Genomic DNA, 21747 nt, shown 5'->3' on the forward strand with positions numbered 1-21747 from the left:
GGGAAAGAGCAATGCCATGCATTGTGGGGGATACCCCCAGTAATGACTGTGAGCTGCTCAGAGATGCAGATGATGTAGAATATATATATATAGGAATACAATGATGAGAGCTAACTAAACAACTAAATAAAGGTGTGAAATACTTAAAACAGGGACAGAAACGGTTTGCAATGAGCTAAAATGGGAGCGTGCAAAGGTTCCCCTACCCAGAGAAGGGCTGGCTGCCCTGAGCCTTTATGTAGCACCGTCAATTCATTAGCAGAGCTGTGCCTGAAAACCCTGTCACTGCACAACGTGTGTCCACTCATTACCTGTAGGCTTCCAGTGATCATATGCCGGTGAAGGACTACACACATACCTGGCTGTCTCTGACACACAGAGAACCAAGAGAAAATGAAAGGAGGAAATTGCAATTCAATTCAGTGCATATGGAGAATAAAGAGACATTGTTTCATATGCACTGGCTTATCCTTCCCTTTGGTTTATGTTAAAAAATATACAGTATTAGCTGCCCTTTCCTCTTGGGAAATGAGCAGCATAGGTAATGGAAACCAATAAAGAACTGTCATGTGTGTTACTGCAATCTGTCTACATTTAGGTGATTCCTGTTATGTCCTATATCTGACCAAGGGGGAAAAGCAATTGTTCAAATGAAACCAGGTGACAAATCCTCCCAATCATTTTTCCCTTCATGTCTTCACAATCAGAGCACTGATCTGAAAAGCCACAAAGATATCTCAGCATTAAGCATTTCAGCACTCCCAAGAAATGCTTAACCTAAAGTAACAAACTAACAAAAGATCCCCACGTTTCTTAGAGGACATCAGACGGGATTTGGCTAGCTACTGAATATTAAAAGATACACACAAAAACGCCTGCGCATGAATTCGCCATAGCACGATCCTTCCTATGGCAGGCCACAGTGGTTGCATTCCAATCACTCTCTTTCCATTGACTTTTAGACTACAAATGATCCACGTTAAAATTTGCAAGACGCAGTAAGATACTGGACTTGCTAGGAGTGAGATCAGGAGAGATTCAGTCTGCTAGGGAGAAGTGCAATTCATGAGATGGATGGCAGGTTTTTACTCCTCCTGCCCACCACAGAATCTTCCCTGTTAACTGTCCTGACACCCGAGCAAGGGCACAGGGATAGTTTTTTCATCCCAGATATAAAAATGGGGTGAGAACAAAAAAGCCTGGGTTTTCAATTGGGTTTTAGCCACAAAGTCTGGCAGCATGACCTGAACTATGACTGTCTGAGGGACACAAATAATACAGCCCTGGCAATTCACATTTGAATTGAACTCCTCCACCGGCTGAAAATTAAAGGAAAGGGTCAGCTTCATTTAGTACTAACTTCTGTCTTCATTTCATGCTCAGAGCATAGCGCTCAGGCTAGAGCCTTAGCTGATGCAAATCAAGAAAGCTCAGTAGTAATCAGTGTTAGACTGATTTATAACAACAGAAAATCTAGCCCCTTACAAGGTCAATATTAGCAAAAGAAAGGAGGGAATGTGATGGTACTTACTGTGGGTTTTATAAGTAAAGACACTCCACAGTGGGGAAAGAAATATCTGACATGGGAACCTTTCATCAGGCTTTTCTGAATATTTCTGCTGTTCAAAGGCAGGGGCGGGGGGAAATCACACACGCTAGAATACGAATCTTTGTAAGTAATTAAAAGACTTCTTCAAAATGTGCTTTCTCTTGAATTCTGCTTGTCCTACTTCACCATTTCATTGTTCTTCATGCCCTTAGAAATTCATGCAAGAACTGTGGGCAGCAATCAGTTAAACAACTTGTGGTGGCTTTTTGTTTAGCATATCGCTAGGGCCCTTCCTCCTTCAGATCTCTTACAGATGTGAATTGGTATTTCTGTACTTGTGAAAATGTGCTCAGTAGTTTTATTACACAAACACTTCTGCATTAAGGTGAAATAAAGTATCTGTCACTGCAACTGGTTCTTAATCAGTACCCAATTTAATTATTCTCCCCCGCCCCGATTATTCACCACATTTACTGAAATGTAGAAAACTGCAGTAGTTAGTCATTATCTAAAAGAGAAAAATGGCTTTTGACAGTATCTACAGATAAGCACGAATGCCTCCTACTAAAAGAATCTGTTCCTAACTAGTTCTTGATATTTCAGTTAAATGAAATCACTTGTCTGATTAGCTGTGGCCTGGAATCTTTTTCTGCTGGTAAGTCCTGAGTAAGTAGTCACATGGAAAAGCACTGAAGTTCTTCAAAAAGAATCTCTAGGAAGCCTAATTTCGTTGATTTACTTCACTTAGGTGGCAGAGGTAAAACTATCTGGTGTGACACAGAGAAATTAGTGATGATCCTCAACTGTTCTGACCACTTAAGCTACTGCAATGGCAAGATCCCAACCCAGATGATACAGACAATATCCTTTCTACAGTATCCATCTGACACAACAATCTCTGCTTACGTATTCCAGGATATGATTAAACAGAGATGTACTTGTGAAACGAGTCCTCTTTCTTTGTTTTACATTATGCTCAAATTCTTCAGACGACACTGAAGCAAAACCCCCACTTACTTTGATGTGCATTTTTCCTGGGTACACAGACTACAGTTTATAGGTAATAATAGACATTTGACTTTAAAAGAACATTTGAAACACAGGAATGACTACAGCTTGTATTTTGCTTTTATGCTACATCCCAGCTTTCCAAACTAACAAACAGACAAACAAAAAGCCCCAACAACCACAATATTTTCTGCCATTCTTTTTGTAGCTCTTGGCACCGGCAAAAGAATGAGATCACACCTATAAAATTGTTCTTCCTCACCTGGAAGCAGATCAGCACGTATGCCATTCCAGAGATCCACTTCCTGTTAATAAAAAGGCAATTTCTTTGGGTAACAAAGCCATGTTCCTTTGGCAGTAAGCCAGAAAGCTTAAAGAGAAACCTTGAATTCTGAAAACATAATAGACAAGGGACTCAGCTTAAGAAAAGATTTCATCTATCAACTAACAAGAGGCTGGGGTCATGAAGTAAGGTATTCTTTATACTTGAGAGACCAAGCTAAAAGTCTTAAAAACGTACAAGAAAACCCTGGCTGGAATGCTCTCCATATGTAATCAAGGTTGCAGCTTCAAGAAAGCTTATCATTTCTCCTGACATTCTGACAGAAATGTGTAATACAGAAGTTTAGCAGTGTGGGCAGGTTAAATTATACTAGGCAGGAGAAATCATTTCAATGTGAATCGAAGCGTTTACTCTTGTCCACTTCCAGCTCTAGCTTGTTATTCTCTCAGCTTCCCATAGCTTTATGTTTTTAACAGAAAAGCTTCATTTTAGAGCAGATTTTATATAGGGGGTGCTTTGGTTCTAGGATTTGGTGTTTACTCAAAAAGCATCCTTAACGCACCACTAAAGCGTGACTTGGTTCTTGCTCATCTGTTGAATTTTCTGTGTATTTTCTGTGTATGTTTCTATATATGCCATGTATTTTTCTTTAATGTATTTACCTGGAATGGCAAATACTTTAGTAAACAGATTATGTATTGAGCAATATGGTTATGGGAAGTTTTGACTAAAACTTAGTGAATTTATACACAGAAGATATTTTTACGGATAAGAATGAGCTTCCAGAAAAACGTGCCATTTCCACATGAAAAAGAGTAGGGGGAAAGCATTTTCAACTTCAGACCTTCTATTTTATTGGAAATAAACCATTAAAACTGCTCAGTTAAGCCTCCTTGGTCTGCTTTTCATGGACGCAAGGAGCTCACTCTGCTCTTTCTTACCTGTCCTAGAAGCCCAAAGCATCAGCTTTTCTGCTTTTCTGGAACGGTGCAATCCACCCCACAGCACAGCCCGAACAACACGCAATCATCAACACTAAATCTAGAAAGGAAAACAGTACGTGTAACATCTATGTGCAAAGAAATACATAAAGAAATACTGCGGCAAATGTGTCCCCTCCAGCACTGCGGTCCATTCTGAGCTACCATGAAGCACGGGTCCCTCTTGAAACGAATGGAGCTCCCAGATCTCAAAACAGCTGAGCGCCTTCTTGTCCAATTCTTCCCCTACGCTTTTGTTGACATTTCTGAGAGATGTTTAAGCTTTTTTACCAGCTCTAAACATTTTCCCTAGCATCTGTGGGTAGAGTCACTCCCATTTCCGATTGATTTTTGAAACCAGAGTGCTTGGTGTCGTTTAGCACTTTAGAATAAGTGGACACTAATTAATGGTAAATTACAATAAAATTTATACTGAATTACATACAGCATCTGCATTAGTAGCCAATGAGTTCACTCTGATTAATGTTATCACAGGAAGTAGCAGGGAGTTTGTAATGATTTGCTAAAGCAGCTAAATGAAAGCTCTTTAGTCAGGTTTTCCATTAACAAAAACAAGCATTAAATTACTTAAAGACAATAATTCATTTAAACAAGTATTTTGTTACTGTACATATAAATCACGCACAGAAAAGGAACTTAGAGAGCATGACAGTTGTCACACCATGCAAAACCCCAGAGATGCACAGTGCCAAAGTGGTCACCTCTCATTTTCACACCCCAAGAGCCCCAGAAATTGCTGGGGCCATGATGTGACCAAGAATCGCAGATTCAGGCATTCCTCACACCAGAACAATGTGAAACAGATTTTAGCAGAGTAAATGCTAAATGGCAGTAATCTTACTGAGAGCTGGCACATTTATGTGCAGGACAAGGAACACTCAACAGCCATCTGAGCCGTCCTGAGAGATGCTTTAAGCAGCAAACCTGACGGTTCCCACAGTGCATTCCTCAGCTTCAGCGAATACTTGCTGGGGATGACAGCAAGTGGCTTCAAAGGATCCTAAAGATCTCTGAACAATGGGCCACTACTGGCCTTCAAAATATCCCGGGGGACACCATGCCCCTTCTTACACAAGCTGCACCATTGGCACTCAAGGGCAGCGATGCTCCACAAACCATCCGCAGGCTGCTCCAAGGTCCCCTGGTTCATAAGCAAAGCACAAATCACCATTAGGAGCCACTAAACTAGAAAAAAACAGAATAAAACATAATTTTGAATGGGAGGCATGGGATCCAGGAGATCTTTTTTTCCTAGATCTGCTACTGACATGAATGTTTTATTTCATTTCTTTGTATTTAATTGCCCCTCCAATTCACACAATCTCATTTATTTATATCAAAAGATTTGGGAGACAAGGATAGTTTCTCTCTCTCTGTCTGTACTGTGCATAGGTCAGTAAGAATCCAATGTAGAATGGGTTTCTGAGGGCTGCTGTACAGAAACAACAATACAAAAATACTAAAACATCATTTGGATTTCAGGCTTCAGTTGCAGAAAGTCTTCCCTCTTGAACCTTATGTTCAAACTGAAACGGAGCCCCAGACAAAGACTGTGTAATGAGTAAGCTCAGAGATGCTGCTATTCTGGGACCAGGAAAGAGAAACAAAAGCACTGTAGCGATTGTGCGGAAGTTGTGATGGAACCCCTCTTTCATTGCATTTTTGACGACATATGACAAGTATGAACATCAATCTTCCAGCACGTTCGTATCTTCCTGGGAGTACAAGATACTATGGATTTCTACCATATTGAAAACAACAGCCTTGACTTAACATCCTTGCAATGCCCTCTAAAACTGATCTTATTCAGCCTGCAGCCTGTCTGCTTTATCATGGTGCACTGACACCATCAATCAAAGCGACCCTGGTAACATAACAAAGAGAAGTGGCTCCATTCAGGCAGCGATGGTAATACTTCCCACCTCTTCAGCTCCTTGAAGTGGAGGAACTGTAAGTGTTTTACAGAAAACTAGCCAAGCCTCTTAGTTCCTGTGAAAAGCAGCATGGCCTCGACAGGGCACAAATCTGAGAGGACAGAACACCCCTCGCTCTGTGACGGATGTCATCGGTGGCTGCAGCGCAAGGCTTTATATACCAGAGACCATGACAAAGGTAAGGGCCACACGCTCACATGCTGCTGGACTGAGGTCACAGAAATGTTGAAGAGAGAGAAAATGAGTTATTGAGAGTTTAAATGATTTGTGCATGCCAGCAACAAAGCAGGGCACAGGATAGAAGACAGAAACGCCTCAACTGGGGAGGCTGAACGGTTTTCAGTGCTCCCCTCCCCAACTGCACTCATGGAAGGGACGTGTGGCCTCCCCAGTTACAGCTGACTGGGGCTGACCCTGACCTGTCCCAAATTTTATTCCTCTGCTCTGAACTAGCAGCCACCTCTCCTCTCCTCCCTGTAGTCATCAAGATTTCACAAAATAAAACAAGATGAAAAGCTGTAAATGCATTAACAACAAGAACCCCTCCCCCCCGCCCCCTGCCGAGTCCTGGTGGCACATAAAAATGCCAACAGAAACGAAGATTTCCAAATGAGGTTACTTGTAAACATTGGGCACATACAGTCCAAAATTAACTTCTCTATCCTCCTTCCCAGTCTCTGGCTAAGAATTTGTACTCAGTGGGCAACTCAGCCAATAAAGTAGCCATCTATCAATCCCCTAAGCAAACAGTACCACCAATGTGTTGCCAGAAGTTAACAATCTGAAAAAGCTGCACATCTTACCTGTCCCTAGAACAGCCCCTTGGTCTGAAATCCTTACAGACTATCGTTCATTCTTCAGTTTGTCTAGGATCTGCTAAATGTTTCTCTACAAATTCATCTCTCAGTGCACATTCACAGCCCTGCATTAACTGCTCGGTTTTCTCTGAATGTAAGGAATTGGATATGACACATAAGTCACCATAAACTCTACAGGATTAAGTAAGTTATTGCATCTTACAGCACAACTGGTTTCTACAAATGATACCCTGGAAAATGACATTATCTCTCAGTGATTTGGTTCAATCTGATTGCTACAGTTAATGTAATAATGTAACTCAATTAGGATGCTTTTGTTATGAATGAACCACCTTGTTTAATATTGTCTGACTGTCCAGAGTCAGCTTAAATGCGACGCTGAGACGGCCTGTGAAGACCAGAAATTCAGTGGTGCATTTTAAGAGGAGATATTGGCATGAATTAGAAAGCCCAGGCAATTTTTAAAGACACAAAGGTCATCCTGGTGCTTCCTACTAGATGGAAATTACAAAGCAGGCATCTTTGTAACGCTTGGAAGTGAATCCAGACTTTCAACAGAGTTCAGAGAAAGGCTTCCAAGAGTCAGTGCACACCATTTGACTCTCATTCTCAAAGCAAAGCACATTGGGTTCATCTTAAGCTGTTTCTTCCCCATTTCTCACCTCCCACCAGTAGCTCACAGTGTGGAGACCAGTAGCCAGCTCATGGTGGGCTCGATAATTTGAGAGCCTGGGAGAACCTGGATAGTTAAAAGTTTCCTATTTTCCCACATGGTATCCTTCAGAGGTGCTTACGACGTGTACATGGAGTTACCTACCAATGCACCAGCTAAGTCAGGCACTCCATTACTGTCAAGTGTTTATAACATACTCGTTGTTCGCTCATCTGCTCTTCTTAAGAAGACAACCCCCTGACTCTGAAAACATCTCTGTGTGAAGTAGATAACCTGAGGTCTTGCACTACAGCTTGGTGGCTTATCCTTCCAACAAATAAACCGGGGGTTCACTCGTGGGTGACATAGCAAGGCGCAGGCAAAGAGACTTTCAGAGAGGGCGTTATTTTGTCTGTGGGTATGGTGAGGGAAGAGGGGGGACGAGGTTATGCAAAACCTGCACTGGATTAACAGACAGATGAAAGTCCAGAAAGATCCTTACTCTGCTGGTACCTGTAAACCCAACCCTAATTCCAACCATGTGTTATTCTCTTCACTTCTACCCTGTTTGGGGAATTTCTGGAATCCAAGATACACAGTAGCTGCATTTTACCACTTCCAAGTCCACAATACCCTTATTAGTGTTGAGCCAGATGGAGAGAAATATGCAGAAACCCAAAGCGGTACTTGCTGGAATCCTTCTCAATTCGTTGGTGCATGCATTTAATTTCCTGTCTCCTTGTTTTCAGCCTGTCCTTGGATATGTTTGTGAGAAACCTGAGATGGTTACATGTGTTGTGGCCTCCAAGACTCTTAAAAACATGAAATAATTACCATAACTTCCCTATATGTTTTTTTTCTTTTCTTTCTAAAGAAACCTCCAAAGAAATGTCTCACCTTCTCAGTTCTCAAGCCTAAGACTTTTTTTCTTTGCAAGGAAATGTGAGAACAGACATTCAGGAATGGGGAGCATGCCTCATACATGATTATAAAATCTGATTTGTTATGAAAAACAGATGTTTTTTAATAGCATAAAGTGTATATGAATGTTATACTTGAATAACATATAGTAACATATAGTCCTCAAAGAAACACTTTGTATAATCTAGATATGTTTGGACATGGCCAAACTCCAAGAGCCACAGATTGGATTTCTGTCTGTCTCCATACACACATACCATACCTGTATGCTCATTAATACCTACTACCAAATACACATATAAAGCATATAGCTAATCAACAAATATTTATATATCGGTATATTGATCACAAGAAATGCGCCAGCATGTTTCAGTACATAGATTTCCTTTCAGGATATCTAATCTTATTTTTGTGGGGAAGGTTTAAAGACACTTGTGCAAAATAAGACAGCCCGTGCAGATTTCTTAAGACAGCATCTCAGTTGAAACATTCTAAATTCAATTTAAAATCCACATCACCCATGATATCATTCTTCCAAAGGTGGGATTTCAGAGACGGAGGGGTGTGTGTGCATGTACGGTGTGTGCGCACACAGACACACACCTATTTCTTCCCTGAATTGAAATTACAACCCTAGTTACATGCAAGATCAGAAAACCACACTGCGATTTTACTTACTTCTGCATGGGTGGCACCCTGAAAATGAAATGTTGCCTGGCATTCCCACATAGTCGAACAACCTTTATGGAACTACTTTGATAAAAGTTTTGCTACATATAAAAAGAAGATGTAACACTAAAATGTGAACAAGCAAAACTATCTATCATTCGGAATGTCTTTCTTATTGAGATCTAAGCTGCTGGGAAGGCTTTAGGAATTTGCATGTTATCCTTAGAGATGTCTGAAACTGTCTCCTCTGTTTCTTGTATAGCACCGAGCACATCATCAGCTTTAATCTTTAATCTCTTCTTCCTCTCTCCTCCCCTACAGAGAATCAAATCCTACAATCTATACACAGAGATAAAACTCTTGGGCCCAGTAAAGTTTGGCTCTAAGTTCCACAATAAAGATAGGAAGATTTATCGCCAGGAATGCATTACACCAAAACAAAATATCAAGTTGTCTAAACCGGCATCACGTCCCAAAACTCTGCCCTAGATGAACCAACAGAAAAAGCGGAGTGCACCTGGGATGGCATGGTTTAACAGGGGAAGATGGGCATTCCGGGATACTTTGAACCCCAGACAATCTTCTACTGAGGAGGACATGAGTTGATGACCCCTACCACTTCATCTTGCCCCCCTGTAGATATAAATGCAATTAAACACTTCATAAGACAAAACAAAAAAGCTAAACAAACAAAATCAAAGGTTTTTTTCATTCTTCTGCCATCTGCTAATTCAGCATAATAAGACTGAGGACAGGAGAGAACAACTTCCAGGATTTCAAGCACACACACCCCCCTACGTACCTTACAGACATGCTCTACGTAATTATGTACCTTTTGCCTGAAAGCATTATAGATATTAGCGCTGCTGTGGGGAGGAGAGCTTGTGGGCAGCGTGTACGTGTATTGTAGGTATTTATAAAACCACTAGGAGGCTGCAATAAAATTATCTTGGGGTATATATTATGCTTTTTCAAGAAGCATTTAAAACCACTACTGTACTCAATTTAATCTCTCCCCTAAGTTTCCTTAATACCCATTTCTCTGTATAGCTACACCTCTAATTTTGAATGTTGATATATATAAACAGACATGTTGCAAGCAATGTACATCTATACAAACAGATATGTTCAATGAAAATAATGTATATCATTTTCATAGTACGCACATGTATACCTAAAAACACACGCTGCAAAATAATACACATCTCTCTATGCCACAGCTGATATTTTAAGAGGCTAGATGAGAACATAATTGCTTATACAAAAATAATGAAAATTGAAAATAATGAATGCAGGTATGCACGGCTACAGTTGTATATCTGAATCTCTACACCTCATATATGCATAAAGCATAAAAGAGAGTGCAACATGAGCATACAACACCAACATCTGGTGTATTTGTGTATTTCCATGGTACATGCCTGCTACACCCATCCATTTAAAACTCACATATAACTTGATACTCCACATTCCTGGGTATTTTTCCTGTTAATCTCAATTTTCATATAGTGGTTTTATTCTTATCCACATAAGATGGCTTGCAAATGAGATTTTTTAAAAACCTGATGGTTGAGCAGTATTTTAAGATACTGACGTGACAGTGTCCGAACGTTCAAAGCCCCGCAAACCCTAGGAGGAGCATTCGGGGGCATCTGTGCCAGCCTCCCTGTGTTCCAATTATTGATTGTTTACTCAACTGCCAGAAGATGGTCTAAAGCCCTGGGGAGAGCAAAACCTGTTTGGGCCATTGACATTGAGTATCCTTGGTGCAGGAAGTCAGGACCTTCGAGGTATCCATCATTACGCCTGCCTGAAGGCAGGCTGGAGCCAAGGAACTTGCCTGAGAAGCTAGTAAAATTTTAATGCACTCTGTAGTGCGGTCATGTCATACTCAGTTATGGCAAATAATCCCAGATGCCTGCAGAGGTAAAATGGAGCTGTAATGTGCTTGCCTCCTAACCCGAGCTGACAGCAATGATGTACGACTACCATTAGCGGAAAATATCACTTCAACTAACCCATGATCCAGCTCCGCTAAGGGTCACATTATCCATGAGGAACAAATTACACTCCCAAAGTAAATACAAATTTTCTACATGAAATGGGTACAAAAAAAAGGAAAGGGGAGCTGGGCGGGGGAAGGGGGAGAGGATAGGGGGAGCGAGGAGTGATACGTTACCTATGACAACGTGCTGCCGAGTGACAAAGATGATAAAGGACAGGACAAATCACGGGCTGAAAGCACCATGGCACAGCCAGCCCGGAGAGCACGTACCCACGCCTGTAAACAACATGTTCGCTCCCCTTAGTGGCAAACACATAATCTTTTACAACGAACATACTTGGCTCCGATTTTATTACCACTCTAGCTGTAGGGACCCTCTATGTGGCACATCAAATGAATAAAAAGGATCCTTATCTTTTCTCCTAATGGGCCTTAAACAGTAAGAAATACTTCATGATTGCCTGAGCGTTGCTAGCATTTAAAGACTGGGTGATCTTTCACCCTTGGGGCAAGTTTAAGGTGCTGCATTTTCCAGAGTTAAAAAGACAACACCTGTACAAATATGCAGTATAAATCGCACTGATGGGAAACATCCTGGCTTTGCAGAAACAGTTTTAAAAATAATACTGAGAAACTATTTCTCTAATCCTATCCTTAGCCAAAATAAATATATGGCAAACAGTAAGATACCAGTATCCCATGACCTGAAGCAATTGCTTAAAATTGGGTTCTCAGCCACTGTTTCTACATGGAGCCATGTTTGCTAAACACGCTGGTACCCATCACGCAAGGAGTTTTTCAAGAATTCAGCTCCCTCCTACTATCACAAATAATCTCTTCGCCCTTCCAGGGGAGGGCTGAATGGGCCTGATGGATACTCAGCATTTTTCTACCAGCTGTAACCTGCCACGCAAAACCTCCCTACCCCAGGGAGGTCCTGTTTGGGGAGAGGAGGCTCCCAACATGAACCCCTCCTGGAGCTGCCACATAAATGTCCACCTCTGTATTGCAGTCAATCCCCCCTCCTGAAGCTCAGGACCTTGAAAAGCCCACCTGAGCTCCCTTTTCCAGTGGTTTCCCCTGGCCATACCACTCTGGGAGTAGTTTCCCCTGTCCGTACCACTCCATGCTGGGAGCCCCGAGGAACATCTCATACAACCTGAGGCTACACACTTATTTCTCAGGCTTTCTTACTAGACTGGAGATGATACGCTTTATATTTTGAGGTTTTCCTCTAGAAACTACCCCAGGCTTCATATACCTGCACCTAGAGTTGAAGAGTGTAGAGAACAGGAAGAGAAAACAAACTGTGATGATACACCCTTCTTTGAATAGCTCAATAAATGCTGAGAGTTCCTTCGATGACCAGAATTTTCCAGATCAGGAAAATTATAGTTTGTTATTTATTCTCCAGTGGTGCATAGACACCAAACTGCAACTCTGGTTGAGTTTGTAGACAGTAAGAATACAGATATTACAACTGTGGCAGCCTTATACAAATTCAGCTGGCTCTCAGCCATCTATCTGCTACAGCTCTGGCACCATTCCCTTTTCTTTCAAGGGCTACCCAAACTCTTCCTTCCCCAAGAGCGAGGGGAAAAAATACACACACACACAAGCAGTTTTGTTTCCAAGCATCCTACTAAAAGTATCCCAAACTGATGCAACTGCCCGCATGACAGTGAATTGCAACTGTCTATAAAGGGAGTGGTCTGTAATACAGAAGACGGCATAAAGCAATTTCATCACCATTTCATCCATTTCTGATAGAGCTTTTAACTTCCAGCAACAGAATATACAGAAGACAGCCCTGTGCCAAGCAGCTATTTACCTTGGTCTTATGTTTTCTAGCTCAGTTGATGGTGGGGTTGCTTTGGGTTCTCACTGTTTCTGAAGAGAGGACAATTTGCTGTGCCCTGCACATGTTTTGGAGGGAAGGGAGCAACAGGGCAGCACTGATGCAGAGGCCAGCACAGCTGAAAACAATGTTCTGTTTATTTGGCAGAGACACAACTAAGCGGGACACTTCAGATCTGGGTAGGGAAGAAATGGCTTCTGAAGTTCACGACCAATGAACTTTGCATTTATTCAGAGGTACTGAAAGGCATTGTTTTAAGTAGGCCCATCCCACGTTCCTCTTATCATAAATATATCAGAGTATTTATAATTACTTAAATCAATTGAGTTCGTAAAGCTGGGCTAAAAATCATGGGTTTTTTTTAACATAGCCAGAAGCACATTGGAAAGCAAACTACACACAAATGCGCACATGCACACTAATATATAAAACTACCCAGCACTGAAATACAGTCTATGCACTAAACTGGATGACACACATCTGCCAAAATACTACTCCAAAACCTCTCTCCAAAGGCTATACACAAAATAATTGTCCAAAAGCCCTTCAGAAACATACACAGAGTGCACGTGTGAATGCTTTTGTGTGTGTGTGTATATACACAAATAACCATTCCTTTTATCTGAGCACACCAGAGTGATTTATGATATTTTCCATGCCATAATCTTTGGTTTGTGGCTGGTTTATATCCAATCAAATGTATTAGCATTATCATTAAAAACATTCTGATGCAAGAAATACTATTCTTCAGCTCTCATGGTGCTTTCAATGGCACCATTTTCTCTTTGAAGAGAAAAATAATGAAGTCTCCCAAGCAACACGCTCCCACCAGCACAGGCTGCTTAAGTAAGCATAACACCCACCTGCCCTGACCCCCTCCCAAGTTGGGGTAAACTTCGTCACTCTTCCCCTGTGACCATATGCCAATGCCTTGCAAATGTAGGCACCGGTCTGACCAACCTCTTTCTTCCCTTTGCATCCCACACCAAGTCCACCCAAAAGCAGAGCCTGTTTCAGTAGGAATGCTCGGCACTGCTTGAGCCATAGCCGTAACTAGCCAGTCACTGCTGGGCCTGGGAAGGACACGTCTGAATGGGATTCAAGAGCCTCATCAAGAAAGAACGGATTGGGTACCGCTACGACACACACAGATCTAAGTCATCAACCGCAGTGATTTTTTTTACGTTGTACTTCCTATCAAAGTTGGATGAAATTCAAGCAAGAAGTGGGACTCTTCTCCTCTTGAATCAAGCATAAGGAACAACGCTTTGTACATTGCAAAGTAGTCCCCCTTGATCAATGATATATTTTCCTAAGAAGTGAAAAATCACTACAGTGCCTCAGACTGAGTCTTAATTTTAAAATCAGTCTAGTTGAACAGAGTGGTGAGAGGAAATGTTAGAGATGGCAAATTAAAAAGGACCCTACTCCTTACCTCACCTTCAGCGCTTGACTTCCTTATCAAAGCTCTTTGTACATCTTTTCAAAACAGGACTTCTTTTTATTTCCAGAAGACGAGCTATGTGTTTGCACTTATGTTTTTAAAATTGTATTAATTACCATGGGTACCATTTTAAAGATTGTATCTAGATATCAGAAGATAATACAGTTGCACTGAAATTTGTCAGCTGTGCAATAGCTTGTCCTAATTTTAGATTATCAGCTCTGGAGACCTGCTCAAAGAGTAAGACTGACAGACTTTTTAATGGAGAAAATCTGAGTTCCCCTGGGACCCATACTTCTTTTCTGATTTAGTAAGAAATCCCAGTGGCATTTGCTGAAAGGATCCCAGGATGGAAAATGACATCTAAGAATCAGTGCTTCACATTCTGATGCCAGTCCGCCACATTTACTCTCCCTCCACAGACATACTTACTACCTCTTCAGGTTTTTTAGCAACAGGAGAGCAAAATGGCTACTTTGAATGCTCCAGCCCAGTACTGTGTGCCAAGTTGGAATGAAGGAGCATGAATCTGTATAAATAGAAAAATTACCCACCCAAAACATGTAATTTAAAATTGAGATGCTGACACAGCCTTAGCTACAGTACTGCTAAGCAGGGGCTGCATCATTTTTCAATTAAATATCCTTGTTTCTTCTTCCAGAGAAACCTCCGGAGAAATGTCTCATTTGAGGGCAGACATAGACAGCGAGTGACTGTCTGTCTGCTCCCAATTAAAGGCTAGGGAAGATGTATTGGAGGCACAGCCATCACCTAATAGAGATCAGATATCAACAATGATTTACACAGCCAGATAGATACATATTCAAGTGGGGGAAAAAATAGTACTAACAGCCTAGGAGACATTACTTTTCCTCCTCTGTCACCACTCACTATTCATCTGCTCCTCAGCTTCCCAGGTCCTGCTCCTTCCTGCGCTCTCCTGCGTCACCGTGGCCCATCTAGTCATGCCTGAACCAACTCCTCTTTCAGCCACCTCGATCTGTCACACACCTTTCGTCATCCTGATCTGCCATTTTTTATTCAAAGGCACTGGCCTGTCTTCCTGGATTCCAGGTCTTATTTATTCTAGTAGGAATACGTACCTACATCTCCTGGAGCTCTTATTTCCCAGTCACACTGAAGGATCAGTGGGGGTTTACCCTCAAAAATCCTAAATGAAGCAAAATTGTTTGCCTTCCATTTTCCAAACAGCAAGTACAGAATTCATCTGCAGCAATATACCATATATTCTGTACACTTCAGGATATCAAAATCTGCAAGAGATAGTCCTAAAGAAAAGTAGATCTCTTCTTCCAACTCAGGCAAAGATGTTTCTGGTGGGAGGAGAATAACTCCACAATCCTCAGAATACATTGACCTAGGACCGACCACAAGCAATTTGACAATTCGCTACGAGAACAGCTCCACAGTTGGAGGCTAATACCCTCATCATGATATAAGACATTTGGGTCAAGGATCTTAAAACTTCTAATCCTGCTGAGTACCCTCAGCTACTATGGTTATTAATGAAAACTGAGGATGCTGAGCACTATCTATGAAACGATCAACCTCTTCCACACAGGCTGGGCACCCTCACTTCTCCCCATGCATTTTGCTCATAGGAATTTTTGGTCCTAAAAATGTTATTTTATTTAAAGCAGGAATTCAAAAATCTTCTGGGTCCTATTGAAAGAGATCTAAAAGATCCTGCCTGTCTGAAGAAAAGAAGTTTCTACTTGTCAGTTAAACAAAGGAATAACGCACAGCCTCCTTTATAGTGTGTACTTTACCTGTCATCCAACAGCCCATTATCATGTCACGGCAGAGTGCACTTTTCTACAGGTCACTTTGTTTAAAATGACATGGATAATGCACATGTCAGCGAGCTGACAGTCCCGACCGTCCTTCAGAGATAAAAACCGCAAGACGAGCGCCTGTTCTTATCTGGGGTACATGCCTTGGTCTATCATCTAAGTCAGGCAGAACATGATTTCTCCAGAGAGCACTTTTTTCATTTCCTGATTTTAAGAAAATCAAATAAGCACCATTTGTCTTCATCTGAATATGCTTGACCTGCTCAAATGATGATGTCTCGCATTTTATAACAGGCTACATATGCTGAATTCAAATTAACAACAGAACAAGGCCTTTAGATCTTTGCCTAGGCTGCCAGCACAGGCTGAATAAATACACCAGGGTTAGCTGTCATCTTTTAGAATTGGGCAAGAGCTATAAAACTCAAAGCCGGGTCTGGTTCTGGGATTTGAAAAGCACTAAGTTATCAGGGATATTTGGATCTGCACTTAATCTCATTTCATTAGGGGGGAAGACAAAATATAGATCACAGAGATGGAATACACATCTGGATTTTAAACGCCGCCCACACAAGCACTGGGATGCTCTGTATGAGGCACAGTCTCGAGTCTCTCTTGTCTTGTGTTGCAGAAACTACCCTGAACCAGCACACCCCCACCATCCCCAAAAGCTGCCTCTGCCTTTTTATATAGGAGCGCTGTAAGAGAAAAATACTGTGAAGCTGGCAGAGGTTTAGCTCTGTAAATGCGGCAGTGGCAGGAAATTGTACTTCTGGTTCTGGGTGCCATAAACAGAGGAGCTGAAATTCAGTTTATCATCTTCCACTGCATAAGGAACATCCTGAAAATGAATAATCACTTCACAGGATGGAATGTAATGGTAATGCATTAAAAATTCATATCTAAAAGTGCAGGTTAATATTCTGTGCAAAAACCCAAAACCTCCCCTTTCTGTTGTCACACTGATTAACTCCAGTGATTAGTTCCCTTATGAAAGGGAAATCACCGCAGTTCAAAGTAAATAGTGGTTCTTTAACATATTAGCAAATTATTAAGAAACATGAGGAAAAAAAATCTCTACTTGGGAAATTACTGAAAAAGCTGAAGGGCAAAGCTTTGGTGGTTTCATACAGAGTGGTTTGGAAACTTCCTCAGCTTCCTGCTACAAAATCCTGTAGAAAACCGACTAAATTCATGAAAGGTGGATTTTAACACATATTTGTTCTTTTCTGGTGTATAAACTGCATACCAGCACGATCATCTCTCTTCTTCTTGGCTTGACTTGGAGCTAGTTAACAGAACCACTCGTGAAACTCTAAACAATTCAATGCTGTTACATGAACGGTATTTTCTGGCATTATTTTACCCTCCCCCAACTTCCATCCCCCAATTTATGCAGCAAATGAGGAGGCAAAAGTGATTACATCATCAAAACATCCCTTAAGGCTCAACATACAAATGAAAACCACAAAATCCAACCTGGAAATAAAGACCAGTTTTAATGCGATGGGTATTTCATTTTTGCCAAAGAAGAAAGGTAAATGTTAGTCTGTTCACAACATAAAATAAGACATAAAAACGTGCATCAGTGTGAATACTAGTTCATCATTATTAGCCTTCTAGACAAGAAAGAGCATTAGAGATCAGTGCCTGACTCTTTTCCAGCATGACCTTCTTCCCTTTTTCCACTTAGAAACTCACAGTTACTGAGATAATTATCAGTAAGTTGTGTCACTTGACTTAATGTACAGTTTCCAAATGTTGTTTCTATAAAATAGATATATATATCAACCGTAACACTTCAATTTGAGTTTGAAGATGCTTGCTTGCAGAGAAGCAAAACTGGTGATAACAGTGGTTAAATAACTGTTAAAAAGTGCAAATGTGAGGGTTACAAACATATTTGGTTGCTGTTAGAACTTCCCAAAGGGAAATGTAACCATAGAAAGGGTTGGTATTGAGACTGGTGTTCATAAACAACCCACACAAACTGTGGCATGAATATGCTTGAAGATTAAGTGTGTAGCCCCCAAAATATTAATTAGAATTCTCTTTCTATGGAGGTCTATTCTGATATTAAATTAAAGGAAACAAAATCTTTTCTTTGTATAAAGATTCTTTAGATCAATCCAAAAAGAAACTTTGAATAAATAATAGAATAATAGGAATAAGTGAATCCAACAAATTATTTTTGCTCCCATACCGATTCCCTTTCTTACCTTTTCTTCTTGATCGCTGTCGCTGTCACACTGAAACACAAAAAGGAAAAAAGAACAGGTAAGAGAAACTTGCTACAGCAAAAAAAATGAAAGATTTCTATGAAAAAGACAGCAAAACCACTCATAAACCCTGTGGTATCAAACCTGGTACCTTTAGGAAAAAGCTCAATTACTGTACGGGAGGGAATCTTCCTCCACACTGGTGTTGGAGACGATACATTTGTATGTTCAAATTATGAAAAAATTGCACTGAAAACAACAAAAGCCATTTGCAATGCCCTCTGTTAGCTGAATTCACATGGACAGGAGCTGATGGTGTATGAGCACAGTTAGACTCCAAAACTGGATCAAGGAAGAAGAAAAACAATATTAAAGGGCTGCTTTGTTTTCTTTTGATGGACAGTACTTCTCATACTGCCTGCCGATAAATTGGCTGTAAAGGCTTCTCAGATCGGAGGGTATGGAAATGGCTTAGGTTTGCCTGTCCCAGAAAAGAAGCATCTACAAGGTTACCGTTTTACTCCAGGACCGCTTGGAGGGTTCAGCCTCTGTCTTTGCTGAACTACAGAATTCAGAGATCACAGCAGAAGCAAGAACATGCCAAATTAACTGATTCATTGAGGCCCTCTATAACTCAAGAGTAGCCCAGGTATCGTAGTAAACACAATACTATAAAATGCTGAACAGTAACACTAGTGGGTCTTGCTATTTATCAAGTGCCATTGCTCAATATTTTAATAGCTTTTACTACTGTAGAAATACAACAGGACTAGATGAATCAAGCTTCAGGACAGATAATCATCAGAAACCCCAAACACATTTACATTTGCTAGGAGTCCAAAAGCTGTGCTGGGAAGAGGACTGGAAGGACCATGCAACTGACTCGCACCAAGCTGCTTCGTTCTTTGATTCACCCCAGCTAATGCTGGGTAACCATGGAGTTGTCACACTTGGCTACCTCCACAGCGGAAGAATGAGGAAAACACCTCCTCCTGGTTGCTTTTTTAAACTCCAGTTTTAGATTCTAGAGGACTGAGTTGTCTGTATCACTCAAGGACGAACTCATACCAATGATCCAATGTCAGATGTTTTGAAGGAAAGCAGAAGATGACCAAACAGGCGGACCAGGCTTTCCTAACTCAAGGACTCGCTGCCTGTGTTAGTCACTACAGCAGCCAGTCAAGTTCTTTATGGATTTGTATCCTGGCTTTGAGTATTTTCACAAGACAACCAAATTGCATTGAAATTAGTTACAACTTTGTGAATTCCAATGGTTAACTGTACAGTGGAAAGCGAACACACATAGCCAAATACACGCACAAATGTATGTATTTGATCTGCACAAATCAAGTCAACTTCTGTGTGTTCTTTAATTAAACTTTTCTGTTTCACTAGCTTTTTCCTTGTCTTCGTCAGTACAGGGGGTGAAAAGGTGCCTTCCCCACACCAATGAGCTACATACTACCAAATGCAAGCTAAGAACTATTTCTAGGTATCTTCCAAATAATTTAAAATGAAGCAAAAATTAGATAAAATGACAATCCGCTTTCAGACAATTCCAAACAGAAATGAAAGTGAAATTTATTTAATAACTGAAATGATTTACATAGCAGTAGTTGCACCTAAATACTCTGGTAAAAAACAAATGAGATGGAACATGAAGACATGAGTCAGCTTTAGCTTGAAATTTGAAACCCTCATATGACGATCAAATCAATGAAGAGAATGTACCTACCTGAGAAAGGGAAAACCGCACATTTCTAGAGCAGTATGGTATTTGTATAAAGCACTTATGCCCTTACACTGTAAATATCATGCATTTTGACTTCAGCACGACTACATGTATGAGAATTTGCTATGAGGAAAGTAGGTTTGCAAAGCAAAGCCCTAAGTTCACAAAAACCCAAACACATGCATGGCTTTTCATCGATGAAAATCACAGCATGTCACAAAGAATTCCCATTTACTGTCTCTGTTTTACAGTTGTTGGAAAAACTCAGCTTCTGGGCACCTTCTTCCACTGCTTGGTTACAGCCAGGAGGGCCCAGCAGGCCTGGGGTCCCCGCAATGTGTGCTCTGTGTGTTAGGATGCGTTATTATGTGCAACACACCTTACATGTTTCAAAACAGGGAGCTCAGAAACAATTGCTCCATTTGTCTGTGTCCCCTGCCCACACTCCAAACTCCAATCCCAGTCCTGATTGCAATACCTGAATCCAAAAGGAGAAAGGAAGGGGGTAAAAAGTGAAGATGCAAGCATAGAAGAGCGATTCCCCTTTAGCAGCAGGGTTCAGGGGGTTTAACACGCCATCCGCTCCCGCAGCTGGGGCACATGTGCACGTGTCCTGTGACCCAGCTGTGGTCGCAGCGCTTTGCAGCCTTTCCTTCCCCCATCATTTTTGTCTGGTTTAAGGAATCTCTCCTCCGCTGTGGATTAAGTTTTCCCAACTCATAAGCTTGGAAAGAGGTCAGGGTTTTGTGTTTTCTGCAGTGTGGAGGCACTTGGGGAGAAGAGTACTTGCCAGCAGTGACATCTGAATTTGCCAGCAAAACAGTTACCCGCATCCGAGTGAATCTGCAGAGAAAGTGCATGGAGCGATGTCGGTGGGAAGTTATTTGCATCAAAGTGTTAAGCCTCCTGCCTTCCGACAGTCCAGTTCTAATTTCAAGGTCTGCTTAATTCTGCATCAAATAATTACTGCTATACCCAGAAGCACCTTGTCTCCAGAGTTAAGCATATGGCGAAGGACTGAGACCTACTGGTGTCCATTATGGAAGCAGCACGGATGCCAAGCCGATTAAAAATGCTCAGGCTCCCTTCACAACATGCCCAATGACTGACAGCTTCGTGATTTGGCCAGTCACTGTGGCTGCCAAAAAAGCCTCTGCTGCACGGAGGCCCACATGGCACTCTGAGAAAACAGTTCCATTCCTGGTATTAAATTCCCATACTGACCCGAGGACTTTGCTGTGAGCTCAGCAGGAGCGCACCATCCAATTTACAGCTCCATCCTCCAGAGCCCTCAGTGCCAGCCTCTGGCAGAGACGAATGATGGTCAAACCCCTCCAGCTCATAAATTATGCAAAGGCAATAAATGCACTCAGCAAACAGCTCCTAACGTTTGCCTAGCCTGGCTCCAGATACACTGTGTAAAATGCCAGGAGTCCTGCACACACAAGGCATCTATTTCACTCATAAAGAGGTTTTGTTGGTGGGGTGTGAGGGAAGGAGACCCACCGTCCGGCAGCGCTGTCCTGTTCCAATAGCAGAATTTTATGGATAAGCTGTAGGAAAGAAAAAAAGGAGGGACAGGAGGAAAGGGCTTTACACACTGCAGTGGGGGGATGTTTACATTCAGTGTGTGTGTGTGTGTGTGTGTGTGTTTGTGTGCGGACGTACACATTTCATGTGCATGTTTTGTACAGCCATGCTAAACTGAATTTTCCCTGAGGATTAAATACGTGGATTTCCTTTGGTTCATGGAAAGAATCAGGCAATTTATGTGCTGGGGTAACTCCAAAAAGACTTGCAGAAGAGGGGAAGAGGTTTGCTGCTCAGGCTGGAGCCTGAG

General features: G+C 41.5%; 1 protein-coding gene across 1 annotated transcript in view; it reads right to left on the reverse strand.

The window, feature by feature from the left end:
- AUTS2 (activator of transcription and developmental regulator AUTS2) overlaps positions 1-21747 on the reverse strand; it is a 582970-nt gene that overhangs the window by 225902 nt on the left and 335321 nt on the right. The window contains 1 exon segment of the mRNA XM_035900525.1: positions 18176-18205. Coding sequence (XP_035756418.1) covers positions 18176-18205 — 30 coding nt within the window.

This window comes from Egretta garzetta, unplaced genomic scaffold (assembly GCF_000687185.1).
Source record: "Egretta garzetta isolate BGI_Z169 unplaced genomic scaffold, ASM68718v1 scaffold108, whole genome shotgun sequence".
Classification (NCBI taxonomy): Eukaryota; Metazoa; Chordata; class Aves; order Pelecaniformes; family Ardeidae; genus Egretta; species Egretta garzetta.